Genomic DNA, 20,821 nt, shown 5'->3' on the forward strand with positions numbered 1-20,821 from the left:
GGACAAGAATGGGGGGGTGGGGGGCACAGGGAGCTCGGAAGAGAGAGGGACGGAAAGTGGGGTGTGCTAGTGCTGATGAGTTAAGCCGAGCACCTCAACTCTTAACTCTGCTACTCTGACAGAAATCTTCAAATTTCTCCCAGGAGCCCTCAAATACCTGTTCTGGGAAATGTGAGATTAGACAGAGAAGCATGCTGACTACCTGGAACAGGAACTTCTTCTGGTAGAGACCTTCTTCCTGGGAGTCTACATAAGTGGGACTGTCTTGAGGCTGGCTGAAATGACAAGGTCATTGTGTAGAGCAGGGACCACTAACCGAAATGCCTGAGGGGACAGGCATGATGTGGACTTGTTGTAAGTCTTTGGTCTCAGGAAAATGATCTGGACAAACGGGAGAGAACATTCCTCATCCAAAGAGGCAGCCTGAGATTAAACTCAAGAGATTAAACTCTTGCCTTGTTACCTGCAAGAATGTTGGCCCAGTGATGTCAAATTTTAAGAGTAACCAGATATTTAGATTTATTCCATATGAAAATTCCGCATGTTTAAGTGCTGAAAACTAATTCCAAATTCTCAAAGACACTATGAAGACCAAAGAATACAAATTCCATGGCCATGCCCTCCAGTCTGTTGCCTGTCCTAGAGGGTGTAGAAAATGTGGATTAGCGTGTGGTTGTGGAAAGAAAGAGATAAACCTCCAGTTACAGTGAAATGATCACAACACAGTGTCTTATTATTCAGATCTATCAGATAGATAAGCCTCTAAAACTACCTATTACCTTTGAACTAGAGGCTCGAATCTCAACTGGATCTCTAAGATGTGAAGAAGGTGAAACTGCTATTGGCAGTGCAAACCGGTACAACCACTTTGAAAACAACTCTGGCAGTATCTACGAAAGCATGTAATTGACACATAATTTAAGGCCTAGTAATTCCACTCCTATGTATAATTTGATAGATATACATACATATGTTCACCAAAAGACAGATATTAGGATGTTCACAATAGCATTATTTACAGAAGTTTCAAATTAGAAAATACACAAATTATCTTCAACAAGGGAGTATCCAAATTGTGATCTATTCATACAATGGAAATATTATCCAATGAAAAATGATGAACCATGGCTAGAGGCCACAATATGAATGCAATCTCACAAACATAACGTTGGGCAAAAGAAGCCAAGTATCAAAGAAATATACTCTGTGATTTCATTTCTAGAAAGTTCGAAGTCCAGCAAAACGAATCTCTGGTTTAAGAAGACAAGATAGGGTTGACGTGGGGAAAGGAGGAGAGGAGGCACAAGGGGGGGCTTTTGGTGATAAGAGTTATGTTCTATTTCTTGACCTGGAGGGAGACCACGTAAATGAAAATTTAACAAGCTGTACAAATAAGATTTCAGTACATTCCAATTTGTGTGTTGTAGTGACTTTATACGAAAGTAACTTAAAAAGCATACCCTTTTCTAATTAAGGACAACTCTTTCCTCACCCACTACATTTATCTTTAGAAACATATGACAAGTGGCTCTGAGTTTGAATATGTAAAAGGGAATGCGTATATGATAGAAATGAGAGTGTTCTGCAAAAGTTCATTTTTGAAGCTAACAAGCAGAGAAAGTATACGAAAATCCAACTTTTATCTTAGAAAAATAACATTCTAAATAAAAGGCTATTACCATGTAAAAATTATAGGCTTCCTTTATGTAGGAAACTCTCTGGGCTTCCATTTATGATATTTTCTATAAAGAAGAGGTTAGGCAGCTAACCCAAAAGGATGCATGCGTGTCACGTTATAAATATTCTAGCAGCTCTTAAAAAACTCAGCTTCCAGTTCAGTGAGATCATCTGTAAGAAATCAATTAAGAAAGTATGAATCGTGGCCAGTTTACTCTTGAGACTAGTGACTGGGAAGTCACTGGCGGAAGTTTTATATCTTGATCTTGATAGCCCCAAAACATAAAATGCAAAGTATAGCCAAGATCCAGTTGTGATAATGTCAATAAACCTATAGCTTTTTTTTTTATTGCAAAGGATTAATCATCTCTTCTGAAGACTTGTAACATTTAAATCTATCCCTGATAAAACAATTACTTGAAAATTACTATTTTTTGTTCGCTTGGGAATAGATGCATATAAATAAGGACTATTCATAGAGCTGGACAAAGACATAAAACTGTAGGGCATTTCTAAGGAAAACTTCACATTCTCAATATCCTTGGTTTTGCAAGCTAGCATAGTCCAGGTGAACAAAATGAAAGGTTTGAAGCTAAGCGGGGAAAGTAATAACTAATGGGAGAGTCAGAGATTTACAGGAATTAAAAAAAAACCACCACAGGAAGATTAAGAGGTGTTGTGACTGAAAGATTTGTGATGTCCTTGAGCAATGTAAGATAAATCATGCAGTAACTTTGTTTTAAACCCGTAGCATAAATATTGATGTTTTGCTACATTCTACACACTGCACTTAATAATGATTGGTGACACGAACAGCTAATCTAGGAGTAAACACATTGTTCAGTTCACAATTATCATTAAGTGCCTTCTATGCATGTGTGAAGGCTCCCTGCGAGGTGTTATGGAAATAAGCAAATAAAGATGATTAGTTAGTGTCCCCACAGAATCTGCAGAATCTAATGGCACATTAGAAAAATACATAGATATTAAAATAACTAAGACAAAGCAAGACATAAATACTCTCAGGAATTGCCAAGAAAGTGCTACAGTGCTCCTTCCTCTCTCAAAAGGGAGAGAAAAATGAGAGAGATTGAGTAATTCAAATAAGAGTAGGATCAATAAGGGAGGTGGCCTGGGTCTGTACATACTCAGTGTATTTTTGAAAAGTTTATGCATGGGAATACTAGATAGTGGGCACAGTAGTGGGAAAGCTTAGGACATTTGGGAGAAATTCTATTTTTATTATAATTTGTTGGTTACATTTGAAATTCACTAAGATCACTATAAACGTTAACTATTAATATTTTTCTTAGTAAGAAAGCTCATTTAGATGACGCTACAGTGAGCCTTGTTCAATCCAGCCAACAAGAATTCTATGTTTACTGACTGCCTTCTGTGGTTCTTCCCAGGGAAGAAAGTTATAAAATAAACAATTGTTAGAGAATCATGTAATTTTAAAACTCCAGAGCAAGTTACAAGTCAGTACAGATTTGGTACAATCTTCTACACCTCTTAACTTTATAAAACTGGCCTAAGGATTGATGTTCAGAACAATGTTCTTGGGATAACTGTGTGCTTCTCCACCAAAGACTCATGTATCTAATTTAATATATATCCTCAGGAACATATTGTGGAAATATTTTTGGCCAAGATCAAAGCAAAATAAGCATTCTGATGAACTTTTAGAAAATAAAATTATCCAGAACACATAATTTCCCAAATATTCTTTCTAGCAAGGATTCAATGTTGTCACGGAATACAGCATCAGCAGGATCTTGATCCAGGGTAATGGGAGACCCAAGGTTCATTTTAGAGACATGGAGCACAGAAACAGTCACCTTTAATGTCCTGGTATTCAATAGCAGTTTAGTTAAGATAAATACTTCACATAGAGTCACTCATTTAATTCTTTCATCAGTCCAGTGCAGAAGTGCTATTATCATCCCCGTTTTAAAGATGGGAAAGTTGAAGCTTGGGGAGGTTAAAGAATTTGTTGAAGGTCAACAGAGAGCCAAGATCCAAACCAAGTCTGTCTGACTTTATAGGCACTATATTTTATTGCAGTCATTGTTTTTAGAACTTTTGCTCTTTAGATGCTCATGCTTTTGTTGTATTTTGTTACTTTTCCAACTAGAGGGCTCTCAGACCCAATCAACTGGTAATAACATTTCAACAATACTGGAGTGGAAGTTTTTCCTCTGTAAACATTTAAAATAATTTGTTCACAATTTATTGTGCACATATGATGTGCCAAGCATCACATATGCATTAAGCCTTTTGCTCGTCATAGCAACTTGTGCATGTGGTAGTGTAATTATATCACCATTTTTCACAGGAGAAATCTGGCCTCCATGACTCCACACTCTGCCTCAGTCTACTGTCTCCATCACTGTATAGTCTTTCTCAATTTATTTTAAAGGTTCCTCTTCACCTTCCTGGTATAACTATTGGATGGTCCCAGAGCTCAGTCCCTGGGCCTCTCTCTTCTCTGTCCCTTAGAGTCTCATCTAGCCTCATGGTTGAAGGTCCATCTCAGTGATAATGACTCAAAAATTTATGGTTGCTTGTTCTGACCTCTGCACCGAACTCCAGGCTAAAATATCCAACTATCTGCTCATAACCGCCCTTGGTTGGTGGACAGATAAATCTTAAATTTAACATATGAAAAACTGAACTCAATTTTTTCTCAAACCTATTCTTCCACAGTCTTCCTTATTTCAGTAAGTTTTCCTTAAAATGTTAACACAGATGAAATGCAACTTTAGTTAACAAAATTAATAGCTTCAATAGCTTTCCTAAACAGACCACTGAATTTGCTAAAATTCATGATCTGAGATTTACTGAAAAATATATCTCATTGCAGGGTTGAGATACTGATATCTATGTTGTACATATACATATGCACATGCACACTTTCTTAGAAATAATTTGTGTATTTGTAATAGTATGTAAATAAATGAAAGTATTACAAGTAAATCAAAGCAACAATCATGTCCCATTGGCAAATGAAAAGGTGCTCCACGTCGTTACATTCAAACTTGCAATGAGATACCGCTACACAGCCATCAGAATGGTTAGAATGAGACAGACGGAGAACAATAAGCACTAGTGAGGATGTGAAGCAGAGGAAACTCTCATATACTATTAGTGAGGATGCTATATTTAACATGTAATTATGTCTTAAAATAGGCATCTGCTATTTCCTTTGTCAACCCAACATCATCTGCTTTGGGGGAGTGCCATTTGTCTGTCTCACAAGGTTGGGGCTGTTCACCACACGTTCTTGGCTCCCCGACCACAGGTGCGGAGAGTGGACTATATCCCTAGACACAGTGACTAGTGCAGTGGTCAGCATTTGCCCCAAGCTAGGTCATTAAGAATCTTTTAGGGGATATCCAGTCTTGCTTTTTCCCCTGGCATCATAAACTGTCAAACTAATGTAGACTTGTGGCCGTCTTGCCATGACATAAGGAAAGCCTTTCTCAGGCAAGGAGATCTGAGAGACAGAACTCCTAGGACATTATTGAACTGTGTTTGAAGCCAGGATACACCCTGGACTCTCTACTTTTGTATGTTTATAAATTCCTTCCTTAACATAGTCTGAATTGAGTTTCTGCCTTTTGTATTTATTTGATGGTGTCCTTATATACTCTTTCTCATTTAAGATCTTAAGTTTTTTATTACAATTTTTTGTATCTATCTACCTTTATCTAAGAGTGATAGAAGGGTAACTTAATGGATGGCCATAATTAACTTTGAGGGGAAATAAACTACTGAGAAAAGATTTTATAAAAAACTGGTGACTAATGACTACATAAGTAGTTAATATAAGCCAAAAAAACCCAAACAGAACAAAACAAAAAAAACTAAAAGCACACCTCTAATAGAAAAAGGCATAAAAGACCTAACAGACAATTGAAAATGAGAATGGCTCGTATTCATCTAAAAAATATTCACCTGCAACTAGAAATTTTTTAAAAGGTAAATTAAAATATAATGCAATTTTCACCTAACAAATCAGATATATTACAAATGATAATGTTCAATATTGACAAGCTCTAGCTACATACGCATGCTTAAAACATTGCTGGTAATAATATAAAATAGAACAACCTTTCTGAAGGACAATTTAGAATTATGTATTAAACATGTTAAAAACAAATACACAGGCTGTCTTAATGAAATCAGAAATACAGAGATGTGGGTGAAAGAATATTTATTCTAGTTATAGAATAACAAGCAGTCTATTGGGAAATGGTTACATAAATACAGAATTTATTTTGGGGTATGATATGAAGTAGGAATTTAATTTTTATTATTTTCATGTGGCTAATTGATTATCCCAGAATCATTTACTGACAGTCCAATGATTCTTCACTGATATGACTAACTTTTGATTCCATATCTGCAGTGGCCTACGTATTCCATCTTCTTCTATTGTTCTCTTTATTAGCTCATGTTTATATTACATAAATTAAAGGCACAATTTTAGAATGGGTCTTAATATTGGGTAAAACAAGCTTCTCTGCCTTCATATTATTTTAAAGACATTTTGGCTATTTTTCCCTTCTACCTTTTACCTTTTCTAACTCCATATTCATTTTAGAAACAGCTTATTCAAGTAACCCCAAATATCCTTTTGTGAGATTTTGAATAGAATTAAATTTTTGAACACATTTGAGATAAGTGACATCTTTTAGATATTAAAACTTGCCCTTCAAGCCCATGATATAGTGCTGTGTGTTTCTTTTATGCATATATATATATATATATTTTAAATCTATAGTGAGTTCATATAACTTTTGTTAGGTTTATTCCTTATAGGAACCTTATGATTTTATTGCTATTATAAAATGGCATCTTAAAATTTTAACTTTCTGTTTTTGGCTGGCATATACATTTTATATCCAGCAACCTTGAGGAACCCTTAATGAGTTTCCTGATGGCCCACTTTCCCCTACATTAGGGAGCTGACAGGGGACTCTAGGGTGTGAAAACTGTCAGGTTGTCACTCAGAATGTGAGTGTGAGTTAGGAAGAAGCAAACAGGCAGGTCACCCCATCCTCTGCTGACCCTGGCAATAGTGAAACGTGGAGGGCTCTTCCCTAAAATGGTCTCCACCCCAATAGGGAAGCCCTTGTCTCTCTGAGGAGGAATGCTCAGGCCTTACAGAATATTGTCGTCTTCCATCTGGGAGTGGGCTCCTGCTAACCCTTTGGTTTTAACCGAGCTGCTACTTCTTCACTGACTACCCTGTTTAAAGCACCTGCCAATCCTCACTGCCCATGCTCCCCTATTCCCTATTACAGAATGCTGTTCATGCCCTTTATGACAATGAATGAGTTTGTTTGGTAATGTTCTCCTTTACTGCCTGCCTTCCCATCCATTGCAAGCTTTATAAGGGCAGGGACCAGGTCTGTTTTGTTTACCTCTATATTCCTGGCACCTGCCATTTAGTTCAATATAGGTTTGTAGACTGAATGAATGAATCAAATGTCAAACATCTGTTTCAGTTCTTAACATTAATAATCCATTTGTCTGATCATTTAAAATATATTTTACTTACCTAATCTTATTTTATCTCATAATTGCCTTTTAAAATAGAGATCGTAGTCCCCATTTGACAAATAAGGCACAAGGAAATCAAGTCACAGGGTTCAAATAAATAGCTAGAAATCACTTTAGTTGCAAACAGAATTCAAACCATATAACTCAAAATCCATATAATAAAAGAAAGAGGAAAAAAAAAGAGGAAGGGAGGGAAGGAGAGAAGAAAGGAGAGAGGAAGAAAGAAGGGAGGAAGGTAAGGGAGGGAATATTCATTTGTGAACTTAACATGTCAAGGGCAATCACAAAATTTATCCTGCTAAGAACTCCTGAGATCTCACACTTTAAGCCTGTTAGGAAACCTCATATCTCTCTAAGACACTCTGGCCAGCAAACAGATTAAGAATACTCTTAAGCAATGTTATATATGAATCATACAGAGTGGGAAAGAAAGGAGTTCTTCTCTGCTAGCATAAAACTTGCTGGTGAAGCCAGGTCACCAAATCACATCTGATAACTCTAAGGAGTGCTTACAACATGACTTAGGTTTCAATTTCAAGTTCCAATTCATTCTCTCATAATTTTTCTGCCTTCATTAACATTACACGAAATTTTGGCTCTCAACATTTAAAGCCACATGAGACCATCTTGCCAGTTTTACTATAGGTATGAGTGTAGAAATAGTTTCTTTTCATTAGAATCTTTATTTAAAGAGAGAAAGAATACTGCACTCAACCTTTTACTTTAATCAATTATACTGCACGTCCCCTTTCTTTTCTTTGCCCCTAAATCTGATGATGAAATAAGTGGCCTTTTCTATTAATTCTGATTAGCTGGCTTCATACTGTGAAGTTACGTGAAAGAAAGGACTCTCTTGCTGCTGCCAGTCTCGATGTAGTAACAGAAAAAGTACCAATCTTTTAAGTTAATAATACTATTTTCGTAATTTGGAAGGGAGAAATACTTTGCTGCCAAGGGCAATCCATAGAGAAGAGCTGATTGCTATATGAAATGCTTTGATGGAATGTGACTTCATCATGGACCCTATTGACATGAGAACGCTAATCTCTTCCTGAACTCGAACAGAGTGAAAAGATACAGTCCTGATGAAATTCTGTCTGCTACAGAAGAGTGTAATAATACATACTTAATCCAAAGTGGTTTATCAAGGATAGACAGTGACATGTCCTGGAGCTTGGAGTTCACACCCTTAGGACTCAGACATACCCATGACTGAGACGTCGTATTCGATCAGCAGCGTGGCTTCCTGTCCGCATTGTTTAAGAATACTCATGGCTTCAGCGTGCGTGGTTCCTAGAAGCCGAATTCCATCCACACTGAGCAACCTATCGCCAGGTTTGATTGTGCCCTCTCTGAAGGGAGAATAAAGAAACAGTCTTTACTAAGTTAGCATAGCGGGCTTGGCATGAGTAGTTACTTAGCTGAAGTCGTTCTTTCACACTCATTCTGTCGTCCACCCCATTTGCATTCTTCTTAAGCATCAAGTGTGACCGTGAGAGAGTGCAAAGAGGTAACCCTGAACAGAAAATTGCTATAATACAAAAATCAGTAATGAGAAAATAACTACACATTAGCAAATAATCTAGTTACCCACAGGTAACTCTTGGAGTACAAAAGTAAGGAAGGCACGTTTTTACTTGCCTAGGATTTTGGCTGAGTGTCTGCAATTGATTTACTGGAGCTGAGAAAATAGCATTCACTTATTTTCCCAAAGTCAGGTGAGCAGAAAAGCCTGCTAATTTCATTCAATTTATTACCAGTGAACCCAAGCAGGATAGGGACTACTGGTGAGAAATTTCCCTGGTCTGTAAATTTCCCTACTGATTTATAGGGCCATTTGGAAATCATTAAATTGATTCAAGTTTCACATTCCCTGGAAGAGGCAGGCAAATAGTATTCTCCCTGCTGTGAACAGACACTCAAGGCACTGGGAGAAGATGACTCAGGACATTAGTGACACCACAAAGATAGAGCCAGGGAGGTCCCCAGATTACACCCTCCCTGCCTCAGGGAGGGGCATGAAGAGAAGAAAACCAAATGGTGGGATATAAGTTTAGGATTTGCAAAGAATAAAAATGACCTCTTAAAGAAACATCTTTTACCTAGATGGCTCTCTAAGTATTTTGATTGTAAATTTTGATCTTAAATTCTCAGATTTCTTAGAGTCCTACATTGATTTGGTGATACAGGAACGCCAGTCACAAACTTGTAGCCTATTTTTGACATTTCTGTCAACTCCAACTATAAATGTTAATAAGAAATGGAACTATTCTAATTTGCTTCAGGAAGAATAATTCACTTGAGAAGCATGAGAGGGGAAAAAGGCAGAATATTTGACTGTGTCGTCCTCTGCAAAGGTAAACAACATATACTTTAGCACAGGTGAAAAACCCATGTTTTCCTATTTTCTTATTTTATATGAGCGATCATCTTTCTTAAAAGTGAGCTAACGGTCTGAGCTTTGAAGGAAAATAAACGTGAGTTCCTCTCCCAGTTCTTGCACTTACTTGCTGGCAAGTCATTTAACCATACGGGGCCTGTTTTTCCATCTATAAATGTGGCTAAAAATACTCCACTGAGAGGGGGGTTGTAAGGATGATGTCTGCCAAGCACTTAGCACAGTTCTGGGCACATAACAAGTGCTTAATCAATAGTGGTTATTATTGTTCTTTCTGCCTCTCAATAAAGAATTTAATGTTCACTCTGGTCTGAACAGAGAGGAACAGGAGCGGTCAGTCCATATCCCCTCTACTCTTCAACAGTATCTAACCGCAGCAGTTGTGTCCCCCATCATCATGGAGTCGACTTCTGCTGTGAGAAACTGATGCAGAAATAAGTATCTCCAGAAACACCTAAATTGTGAGTTTACTTGGGACGCCACAAAGTTTATGATAGGAAAGCTGAAGACACCTATTTTTCACATATTCATATTAGCAAGGAAGAGAAATGTTAGGAAGAGAAGACTCTAAAGACTGATAAAATTCCTTCCATGTCACTAAAAGCCACTTCCGTTCTGGCCTACACAGTCACCATCAAAAAGCAATACTAATAATGACAAGGATGATGCTGATGGTGAAAGTCTCATCGCCCCCACCCATCTTTCCAGGCTGGCAGAGTAGCAAGTGGACAGGATGCATTTCAAGCGTCCGCCTTCAAAGAGCCAGCTGCCTTCTCTAAGTGCCAACCCTATGAAAGCCCCTGCAAGGCATCCTCTATCTCCAGTCTTTAATAAAACTGAACAACCCTCAAAGGCGGGTATTATCTCCATGTACCATGGAGGAAACGGAGCTCAGAACTAAGTCACTTGACAAAGATAGAGTGTACCGAGTAAAAAAATCTGGAGGCAAACCTTATTTTTTTCTGATTCCACAGACCAAACCTGTTCAGTTTTCACATTCTAACATATATACTTAATACCTATCTTCTACCATGAAATTTCTAATTCATCAACTTCTATGCCAAAGGCCCCAGCTTTATTTATTCTATCTTGGATAGTGACACAGAAAGATAAAGTTTTACCTGTCAGCAGGCCCTCCAGGACGAACACATGTTATCACAACTGGACGAGATTTATTTCTGTCATCGTGTGCTCCCCCTAGCAAAGAAAAGGGATACAGCTTAAAAATGCTTTCATTGTTGCCATTAAAAAAGTTCACTTACAAAAATGCCAGCTGAGAAATGCCACACTTGATGTATGGAGGGAAACATGTAAAATTTTCCTTGAGGCATGTAATAGCCTTAAAGGTCTTATTCATTCTATTAATATATTGGATATATATTTGAAGGCACCATTTCTCCCCCTTTCAATAACTATATGGCTGCAACAAGGGAATACATGAAATACTCAACAACTGGTAGGGCAAAAGGATCAACTGATCACAACAAGTACTGGCCCAATTAGAAGAGCTGCCAGTTAAACAAAGTGCAGGTGTGTATGCCTGGTGCCAATCAACCTGAGCTAAAATGCAGGTGAGTGGGTCTAGAGCCTGACCTAAAGGAAGCAAAACCTAAAGTAAAAGAAAAAAAAACTATTAAAAAAAAGAAAGCAAGAAAAAATTCAAGTGACCAAAGTAGCCCCCATTAAAAGTGAGGTGTTCAAACAATTGGGACAAATTTGGCAAATCATGTCAAGCCAGTTGCAATGCTTAAATGGGGATATTACTTTTCTGTAAAAAAAAAAAAAAAATTCTCCCCAAGAATTCTTAGAAACAGACGCTTCAAGATGAAAGGCAATTTATTGTAAATCTCTTTTTAATCCACAACTCTTCTGTGCTGGCCTATTTATTAGATTTGAGGCTGAGCATTCCACATTTGGACACTGAGGGATCTTAGAAAGTCCTTCCTAGTGTTTAACTGGTATGTCTTCCTTCAACTTTCATCCACTAGTCTTTGCTCTATTGTCTAGAGCAGTGAAACAAAAATCTATGCTCTCTTCTACAAAAAATTTTTTCTGAAAGTTGAAAGCATAGATTATATACCTACCAAGTCTCATCTTCTTAAGGCTGAACATTCTCAGGTTCCTTAACTATTCTTCATGTGACCCTATTTCTTGTACATCACCCTCCTCCTGGCTGCCCATCTGGGTGGTCTCTAGTTTGCCAGTATCTGATAGCTATGAATGCTATTGTCAACTATTACTTCCTTAGTGTTTGCCTGGTAGAATAGAGTGATACTTCCCAAACTTGGCACAGATAGGGAGCTCAACTTAAAGAATCTAGCCTAAGAGAAAAATTAAAAGGCATTCACCATTTCTGATGAAGGTAAATGCTTCCTTTGTGTTCACTTCTATTACAAGTGATTCATTCAATATGGCTGATGGGTACAAGCTCCATTTCAGTATTTCATTCTTTGATATAGTTCTATGGCTTCTTTAAAAATTCCTCTTTATTTAAAATTGGAAATCCACCATTTTCTCAGAAAAAAATTTTAAAAGGAAAATCACGACACTAAGTTATATCAAATGCTGACTCATTTATGTGAATACTATTAAGTAACTTCTCTTTTGCAAGGTGTTCATAAAAGGATAAGTTAGCTTTTCCTAAAGGAGGCATTGATTTAGAAAAAAATGGGGACTGAAGACAGCAAGAAACTTTTCCATAATTTTGATTTACAGGTCCAAATTTAAATACATAACAGTGAATACATGTTAAAGTGTGAGATAATTCTAAATTTTTTGATATGTGGCATTTTATCATTATTTGTAATGAACCAAGTTCGTGTGTGATTCAATTAGGTTCTAGAAGTTTGGAGTAACAAGGCAAAACAGAGATCACTCAGAGACCAGTGATATTCTTGGCTGCATATTAATATTAACTGGGATGCTTTTTGAAGATATCAATGCCAGAGCCACAGCGCAGACCAAATCTGAAAATCAGGCAGCACATAAAATGAGCAAACCTACCTATAATTTTAGAATTAAGAATGACCAGATAGAGAAGGTTTTCTTGTCCAAAGTGAAAAAGCAACTTAGTGGCAGAGAGCTTTTCTTATTAGCCAAACTCATCTCCTTTGGCTCAGTGGTGAGGAATTAACTGAAATTTAGTTCTCCAAGGCTTAGGCCAGAATGTCATTTTTCATTTGGTGCAATGTTCCATTTTTGGAAAGTCAAGGTTTTAGAATCTGTGACTTAATAGCATTAGAAATATAATCCTATTCATTAGCTAAAAGCTAATTATAATGTTCAAAGTTCCATTCTAACATGTTAAGAAGAAATTTTCCAGTACAAAGTTAATATGATCCATCTGCAATAACTTCCCCCTTTTCCTGATGGTCCTGGTATTCTCCATTGTTCTAAGTTTAGCTCAAATCCCATCTATACCAAAATGTCTTTTCTGCCATGCTAATTTTTACCCACAGTACTTTCTCATTCCGATTAATCAATGATTCTTAAGGTATGGGTAGTGACCCCCTTTTGAGAAGAAAAACCCTCCAGTTAGACCTCAAACTGATCTAAAAATTTAAATCCTTTACTTAATTCACATTGAGAAATTATGCAAAATTTCATAAACTTTATGTTCAACCAACATATTAAGGAAGTTACTTAAAGCCTACAACACATGGTACAGAAGTCTCTACAAGCGAACATATCTCTTATATTCTTTGATGCATGTATATTTATTAAGATGCTTCATTTTAACAAGTGCTTAAGTAATTTTGATAGAATTTTGACTCTGGTTAAGTACAAAATATTATAGGTAAAAAAAAAATCAAGAAACGTGAAATGTTAAAAAATTCCTGATGTTTAAATAGCTTCCCATAGAACCTCATTGTCATACTAGGAATTTAAGAGTTGTTAATGCAGGCTTAGTCTTCAAGGGATGAAACTGTTCATAAGAAAAACAAAATAATAAAAGCTAGAATTACACCTTAGAATCAATGGTTTTATAGACAAGTTGGAGACACCTGAAATCTCTATTATCAGTGCCATCCTGTAATATGATGAATTGAGTTTATGAACATAGGTACCCAGGAGATTAGATTATCTTCAATCCATTTTTAGAAAGCTACAATAAGAAAATGTATTTCAGGAGAAATTAAATAAAGTTGCTCAATCCTAGTGCATTAAATCAAATCAAGCCATACTCATCAACATTTTTGATTCAGTGATAAAGTATAAAAAGAAAGGCAAAGTACATGTTGAAAAGTGACAAATGAGCAGGATGACTGAATTGACAAGGTTTATAAACAGTAGTTTCTTGCTCTGTATTAATGAACTAAAAAAGAAAGCTACATCATTTGGATTCCACTTTGATTCTTAATCATTGTTTTATTTACTTAAAGAAGAACAGGTGCAAATGTTAAAAGGTGATTTTTACACAATGGAAAACATCAGTGTTTTTGTGGATGACTTTCTAGTTTATTCCCAATATTACACTGGCAAATTTTCCAAGAGTATCTGATGGTACATATTTTCTAACCACCACCTACCTCGTATTACAAAACCAAAGGTATTGCCTTCTTTATGTAATGTGACTTCCACTGTTCGGAAAATAATACTTGATCCTTGTACGGCTGAATATAGGAAAGAAAGAGGAAAATATAAGTTTTAAACAATAATAACATTTCTAAATTTTTCAATGTGGCTTAAAATAATACAGATCCCTGTTGCAAATAATTTTTGTTTTGAGTGATAAAAAAGCAATAATTTCCTTTCAAAGAAAATACTAGGAAAAATTACTGTAATAGCATGCAGATACCATAAAATAGTCATTTACATAAGTGACTCATATAGGTCCAAGTGGAACCAAAATCATAGCTAGTTCCTTTTCTCTGTACCCAGTTTCTAGATAGAGGGTGATATTTATATTATTTAAACTCCACAAACAAGAGAGACAATATTTATATGATAAAAACAATTGCTTTCCCTTTGTAAATATGCAAAAACTATGGTTTTTATAAAACTTATAAAATAATTTCTGTATTTATTTTTACTTTTGCAGCTGGTATAGGAAGAAAAAGTATTGTTCTTAGATTACAATCAATAATTAGGCTGATGCTAATAGATATTCTGATATATAAATAGCTATCAAACAAAGACATCAGTAACTAATCCAAATGAAACTTGGGCAAAATAAATTCTAAGTACATTCAAAATATTATTACTGAGAAAATAAAGATTGACTTGTGTTTGCTTGATACATCATGCTTATGTTGTGTTTGCCCAATTATTGCTCTCATTTCACAAAATGAAATTGCGTGGCCATTATGCAATCTCTAATTACATTATATACATGTATGAGGGAATACGGTGTATGAAGTTATAGTCACTAGAATATTCTGTAAGACTGCCTTTGAGAACCTGGTGACAAATGTGATTCTTTGTTTCTGTACTATTTCTACATTACACACAAAATTTCTACAACTTCGTATTTTATCATTATGAATACAGGGATGTTTTTAATCATGGAGACAGAAAACCTGTAAGATATAGAAGTAGACTGTTTCAGATCCTTATTTTGAATTTGTACAGCAATATCTAATTATCTAATGCCATGTTTATTATCAATAATAAATGTTTTACATTATTACTGGATCTTGAAGTGTTTATTAAATAGTACTAACGACAAGAAACATATAGGCAGAATTCAAAGGAACCTTTTAAAAAACTTTTCTTGCCATTTACAAAAGCAGCAAGTAGTTTTAATTACAATTATTTTTAATTATCAAAAATTCAGAACCCTCAAAGGAACAGACATGATTATGAAAGGATACATTTAAATTCATAAAACTGCACACTATCCGGTTGGGACATAAAGTACAGTAAGAATTTGGATCTGCTGAAAAACAACATAAAGCTACAGCTGAACAAATGTTTTGGTATACTGCTGATTTAATTAAATGTCATATTCTTGCTATCAGGGGAATTTCAGCTTATTCTAATCAACTAGGAACATTACATACAAACAGCTGAAAATGTTGAGGTACAGTTTTAATTAAATGAAAAAAAAACTGAGCTCATACCAAACGTTTTCTTATTTCCATGACCCAAAAAGCCACTTGAAGAAATTGGTTAAGAAAATGATCTTTTTGTTCTATTGGTAAGTGAGGAAAGGAAGGAGTATGCAGAGAAATAATTAATGAGCATCTACTGTGTGCCCAGAATTCTGCAAAGTGGTTTACAAATATTATTTCATTTCATCATTAAATCAACTTTCAATTACATACAACTGAATTCTAATTCTGGGCCACCTGCCCTTGTTGGCTGGGTGTCTGCTATGGAAATGCAAAGTACTGCAGTTTTAATTTTGCTTTAGCTAAATCTTGCTGACTACAAAAATCTTATAATCAAATCTAAAGTCGATATAAAGACCTTGGATTATCTACAGCTTTAGATTATCTACTCTATTGCTCTCTATCATTTACAAAGATAAATACGAATGCTGGCTGCATTTTAATATAATTAATGAAATTGATTTGGTCTTTATAGTTTTTATTGGCATGACTGGCTCTGGGTAACTGGGTTTTCACGCTCAGTACCAGACATCCTGTATTGCCATGTAAATTTTACTCATTACTTCATACATGTGTACATGCATGCAAAGATCCAATTAAGGGGCTTCCCCAAAGAATCAAAGGGCTAGGTAGAAACCAATTTCACAATTCCAAAATACTCTTCCTCTGTATTTTAGTTGTACTATTGTCCCTTGTTTCTATATGTGAATCTGCATGTACTTTTACATAGTTACTTTCCTCTGGTGGATTAGATTTTTCTAAATTACATACTCCTTCCCTGCTTCCCTACCTCCTACCTCGGTAGAAGTTGTGGACTTTTCCACCCCAACACGCTGCTCTTGCCCACATGATTTGCTTTTGCCACTGTGATGTTAAGAGGTGCAAGCAGAGGCCGGAAATGTGCTCATGGGCTTGCGCTTGTCCTCTTTTCCCTCTGCCATTGTCACACAAAGAGCTTCCTCTGGGTGGCTGCTGCTCCTCAGACTGAATCCCAAGATGAATCATGTGGAGGAGACCTGAGACTGCCTCTCTCTCTCCATCATCATCATCACCATCATCATCACCACCATCACCACCACAACCACCACCATCACCTATCATCTGTCTACCTATTTTAGAATTGAGAAGAAAGGCTGTCACAAGGGACATGCTTCAACACTTTTATGTGCGTTAAAAAATGACTCCTTTTCATAGAAAGCTAGTCTGATTTAGCTGATAGTTTAACAGTGAAAAGACTGCCTTTGTCAATCAGATTACACAGCAGACTTTTATTTTGAATTTTAATAACTTATTCTATTTAAGCTAATCTATCCCAAACCTTATCATTTTTATGTGTCCTCACTATTAACAACACTGCTAATGACATCTTTTTTATGCAAAGGCTTTGAAATTCGGTGCATATTGTACACTTACAGCACCTCTCATTTGCAATTAGCTACATTTCAATTGCTCAATAGCCACATAAGGCCAGTGGCTCTAGTACTGGGCAGCACAGGTCAGTCTTTCCTTTGACTTGACTGAGAGACTGAATACACAGATGGACAATGGCCAGGACATAAGGACAATAGGCTCTGATCCACATAAGTAGTGCAGCAAGCTAACCCACGACCTCTCTGTAGCAATTGGTCCTGAATGGTCAGGACTTGGTCAATAACCACCAGTCTCTCCATCCCTCCCCACCCCATCCTTCCAACTCAGGACCAACCTGAGAACACCAATATGCTCCCCAATTACATGAGATGCTCTCCTTCTAGCCAGCCGCCTCCAGCTTCCTATGCCAACAGCTTCTCATCAGAGCACACCTGGAGCCTTCTCCTTTCTTTACTATAATGCGTTCCCACTCCCATGCTTGCCTTTCAGTCTTTGTCAAACACAAGGGCTGGCAGCTGACTACATGCTGTAGCATGCTCTGAATAACTAGCCTCTGTTTGCTATCATGTGGGTGGTCTTGGGCTATTTCAACAGGACTAGAGCTGTTGAAAGCTTCACTTTCAATTATGTGAAAATTTGCCTTTAAATTTGAAAACCCAAATATGTGAGCTCCATATGTGGGGGGGGGGGATGTGGAGAGGGTGCACTTGATCGATCGAGGCGATCTGGGGCAGGTAGAGCAGCTACGTTGTCCTGGAAGCACACTCACTGAGGCCTTTTCAACAAACCACTTTCAGGCAGTGACAGACGGATGTTCATTAAGATTAAAGCAGAATGTGGCGTCGTGCTGTTGGGACACAAGAAAATGGCCTTTCCTTCTCTGTGCTCAGAGGACAAACCCTTTCCAACATGGAGAGGAAAGCAGGGCTTGATATTCTTGGGGTTCTCACAGTCCGTTTCCCACTCTGTCACCTGAGCCTGAAGAGGCAGTGTAAAGCTCTCTGAAGAATACCAACTGGTGGCTGAGGTTTTCAGGAGGAGCAGGCAAGATGTCCGCCCAATGTGTGGGATTAGCACTTCAGTTGTGACTAAGACTAAAGTGGGGAGAAAGCCCAAAAGAAAAGACAGTGGCAACCTTTTTTATTCAGTAAGGTAAATCTGCAGTTCAAGGTTTGGATGGAAATAGATTTAAAAACATATAAAATAAACAACATGCCAGAAATTGTATCCTTTCCAACTATTTACGCTTATGATAATTTTAAGTGTTAACTAAAAAAATCAGGAGAATTATTTAACATTTCAACATTCTTTACAGGTTATGTGACAAAAAAATTTGAAGGCATTTTCCTGGACCAACTTTTAATGTATAAATGTCTAAGATAAAGTTTGGTAGTATTCTCCCTAAATGCAGTCTTAACCACTTCGGTACAAGCGTCGACTATAGTCGACAGCCACACATGAACGCGCACAGCGACTTTAGCTGACAACTGTGATATGACTTTTCTAATTTTTCATTTATCAAAATAAAATTGTAAACATTTAAAAATAACGTAATGAAAACATATATGTATATGTTACCTGTTCTGATTTACATTACAAGGAAAGCTGCCTGTAGAGTAAAACAAGCTTTCAGTGCTTTCGAGCTTTCCTCATCACACAAGAGCAAAACGGATTCGGCGTCAATGCACAGCACAGACTATCGTGCGGACTGCGAGTGCCGGCTGTGGGCAAGGTTTTGCAGCCGGTGAGCGCTGTACCGAAGTGGTTAAAGCATCATATAATTTTAAAATCAAAAATAACTTTAGGGCTCGTGCAGACCAATCATTTCATTTTCATAAAGAAACTGAATCCCACAAAAGTGTCTTGCCCAAGGTCAAACTTCAATTTTTCCTCTATCACAGCTCTCTCTCTCTCTCTCTCTCTCTCTCTCTCTCTCACACACACACACACACACACACACACACACACACACACACACACACAATCCTTCTTCCGGTTCTTTCTGTACTTGAGTTTGCTGAGCCTCGAATGGCTGTGATCTCGAGAGAGGCTCCAGTCTTGGCTTTGGACAGCTTATCTGTTAGCAGCCAGTTCTCCTCAACAGGGTCGCAGCTGTGGGTGGCCTGTTTCTGCTCTAGCTGTCTGAACTAAGTGAAAGGGAAGTTTAATAATCCCTCAGTCTCTCTGAATTCCAAGATCTTGTTAATTTCTCCAAGCATAATAGAAAGAGACAGAGATCATCCTTGGAGAAGAGACTTTATCTTTCCAAATTCCATGATAAAAATGAACACTTTTGCATTTATAAATATTCTTTCTCCTTTTCCATCAGCTTTACTGTGTGAGGAAGAAAAAAACTGGTACTCTTTAATCACCCAGTCATGATAGGTTTTAACTCCTAAGCATTTCTGATACCAATCTTCTGCTTTTTAACTCTACTAAGGCTATATTTAATTACGATATCACTTCTCTTTTAGAAAATTGCAATAGCCTTTTGGTTTATAACCTCTGGTCTATTTCCTATTTGGCCTCCTAAAATGATAAATCTAAAAACTCAGATCTGATAATGCTGTTCCCTGGTTTAAAAGGCTTTAAGGAATCCTCACTGCCCACTTGATGCCAAGCTCCATCAATATGGCTTAAAAGGCCCCATTTGGTTCCTGTTTACCTCACTGTCCTCATCCCTCTCCAAGCCCTCTCTGACTCCCCCCTTGTACTCCAGCAGCTACACTCCGTTGCACTTTACCCTGTGCACTGGGCTATCATCTCGCCTGGCATGTGCCTCTTCCTGCTTGACCAGCACTGCCTCCTCCAAGTCTTCCCAGAAACCCCCAGCTCTGAAACACCCATAACACTGGGCAAATCTTCACTACCGGCCTTCCCCTGAAAACCATACTAAAAGTTCCTTTTAGGAAGAAGTTGTGTTTTATTGATATTCATATCCCCAGTGGAATAAAAATACATAATCAAGGAGCATTAGCTTTAGATATCTAGTTACCTACATACCTAAAGATATCTCTTATCTCTTTTGCAATGGTTTGAGCCAGTGATTTCAAAGCAAACTGGTTCTTTCAAAGTTCAAGAAGACATAGTACTTTCTGTGTAATAATGCAATAATGGCTAACATTATTAGTTACTTATCAAGTACCTGATAATGGTTTAAATAATGATTACATGATTATAGAATGGCATCACTACAAAATTCCTGCAACGACTATTGCCATTTTACAGATGAAGAAACCTAAGACCCAGAGAACTTAAATAACATGCCCGAGGTTGGAAAGCTAGAAATGGGCAGAGCTGCCATTTAACCAGTGAGACAGTCCAAGCTCTCAACACTCTTTTTTTACTGCCTACTCTTGCTGAAAATGAAAAACATTGTAGCAAGGTTTTTGAACAGTCTTAAATTGATTTTGTTGCAAAATGTCTACTAGATTTTCAGTGTTAGATTTTATGTTCATAATAAGAATTTGGGATTGGTTATGTACACTGAGTGCTCTAATCTGGTGACCACGATTCGAATACCATCCATATTTTCGTTACTCTCAATTTTACATTCTCAGTCCAGATCTTTCTCCCAAACTCTAAATCGTACCTCTAGCTCTCGACACTCCCTCTTAAATGTCAAATAGGCACCTTCTGACCTTCCCCCTACCAATCAGCTCTGCCCACATTCTTACCTAGCCCCATTAATGGCTACTCTAGCTTTCCAGTTGCTCAGGCTCAAAGCCTTGAGGTTATCCTTGGCCCTTCTGTT

General features: G+C 37.1%; 1 protein-coding gene across 9 annotated transcripts in view; it reads right to left on the bottom strand.

The window, feature by feature from the left end:
• Positions 1-20,821, bottom strand: part of GRIP1 (glutamate receptor interacting protein 1) — a 617,604-nt gene that overhangs the window by 109,988 nt on the left and 486,795 nt on the right. For all 9 annotated transcript variants that reach the window (XM_076007469.1, XM_076007466.1, XM_076007468.1 and 6 more), the window contains 3 exons: positions 14,173-14,256; positions 10,765-10,840; positions 8,452-8,597 (listed from right to left, as the gene is read on the bottom strand). In XM_076007469.1, coding sequence (XP_075863584.1) covers positions 8,452-8,597; positions 10,765-10,840; positions 14,173-14,256 — 306 coding nt within the window. The remainder of the gene's footprint in view (positions 1-8,451; positions 8,598-10,764; positions 10,841-14,172; positions 14,257-20,821) is intronic.

The sequence above is a fragment of the Microcebus murinus genome, chromosome 10 (assembly GCF_040939455.1).
Source record: "Microcebus murinus isolate Inina chromosome 10, M.murinus_Inina_mat1.0, whole genome shotgun sequence".
Classification (NCBI taxonomy): Eukaryota; Metazoa; Chordata; class Mammalia; order Primates; family Cheirogaleidae; genus Microcebus; species Microcebus murinus.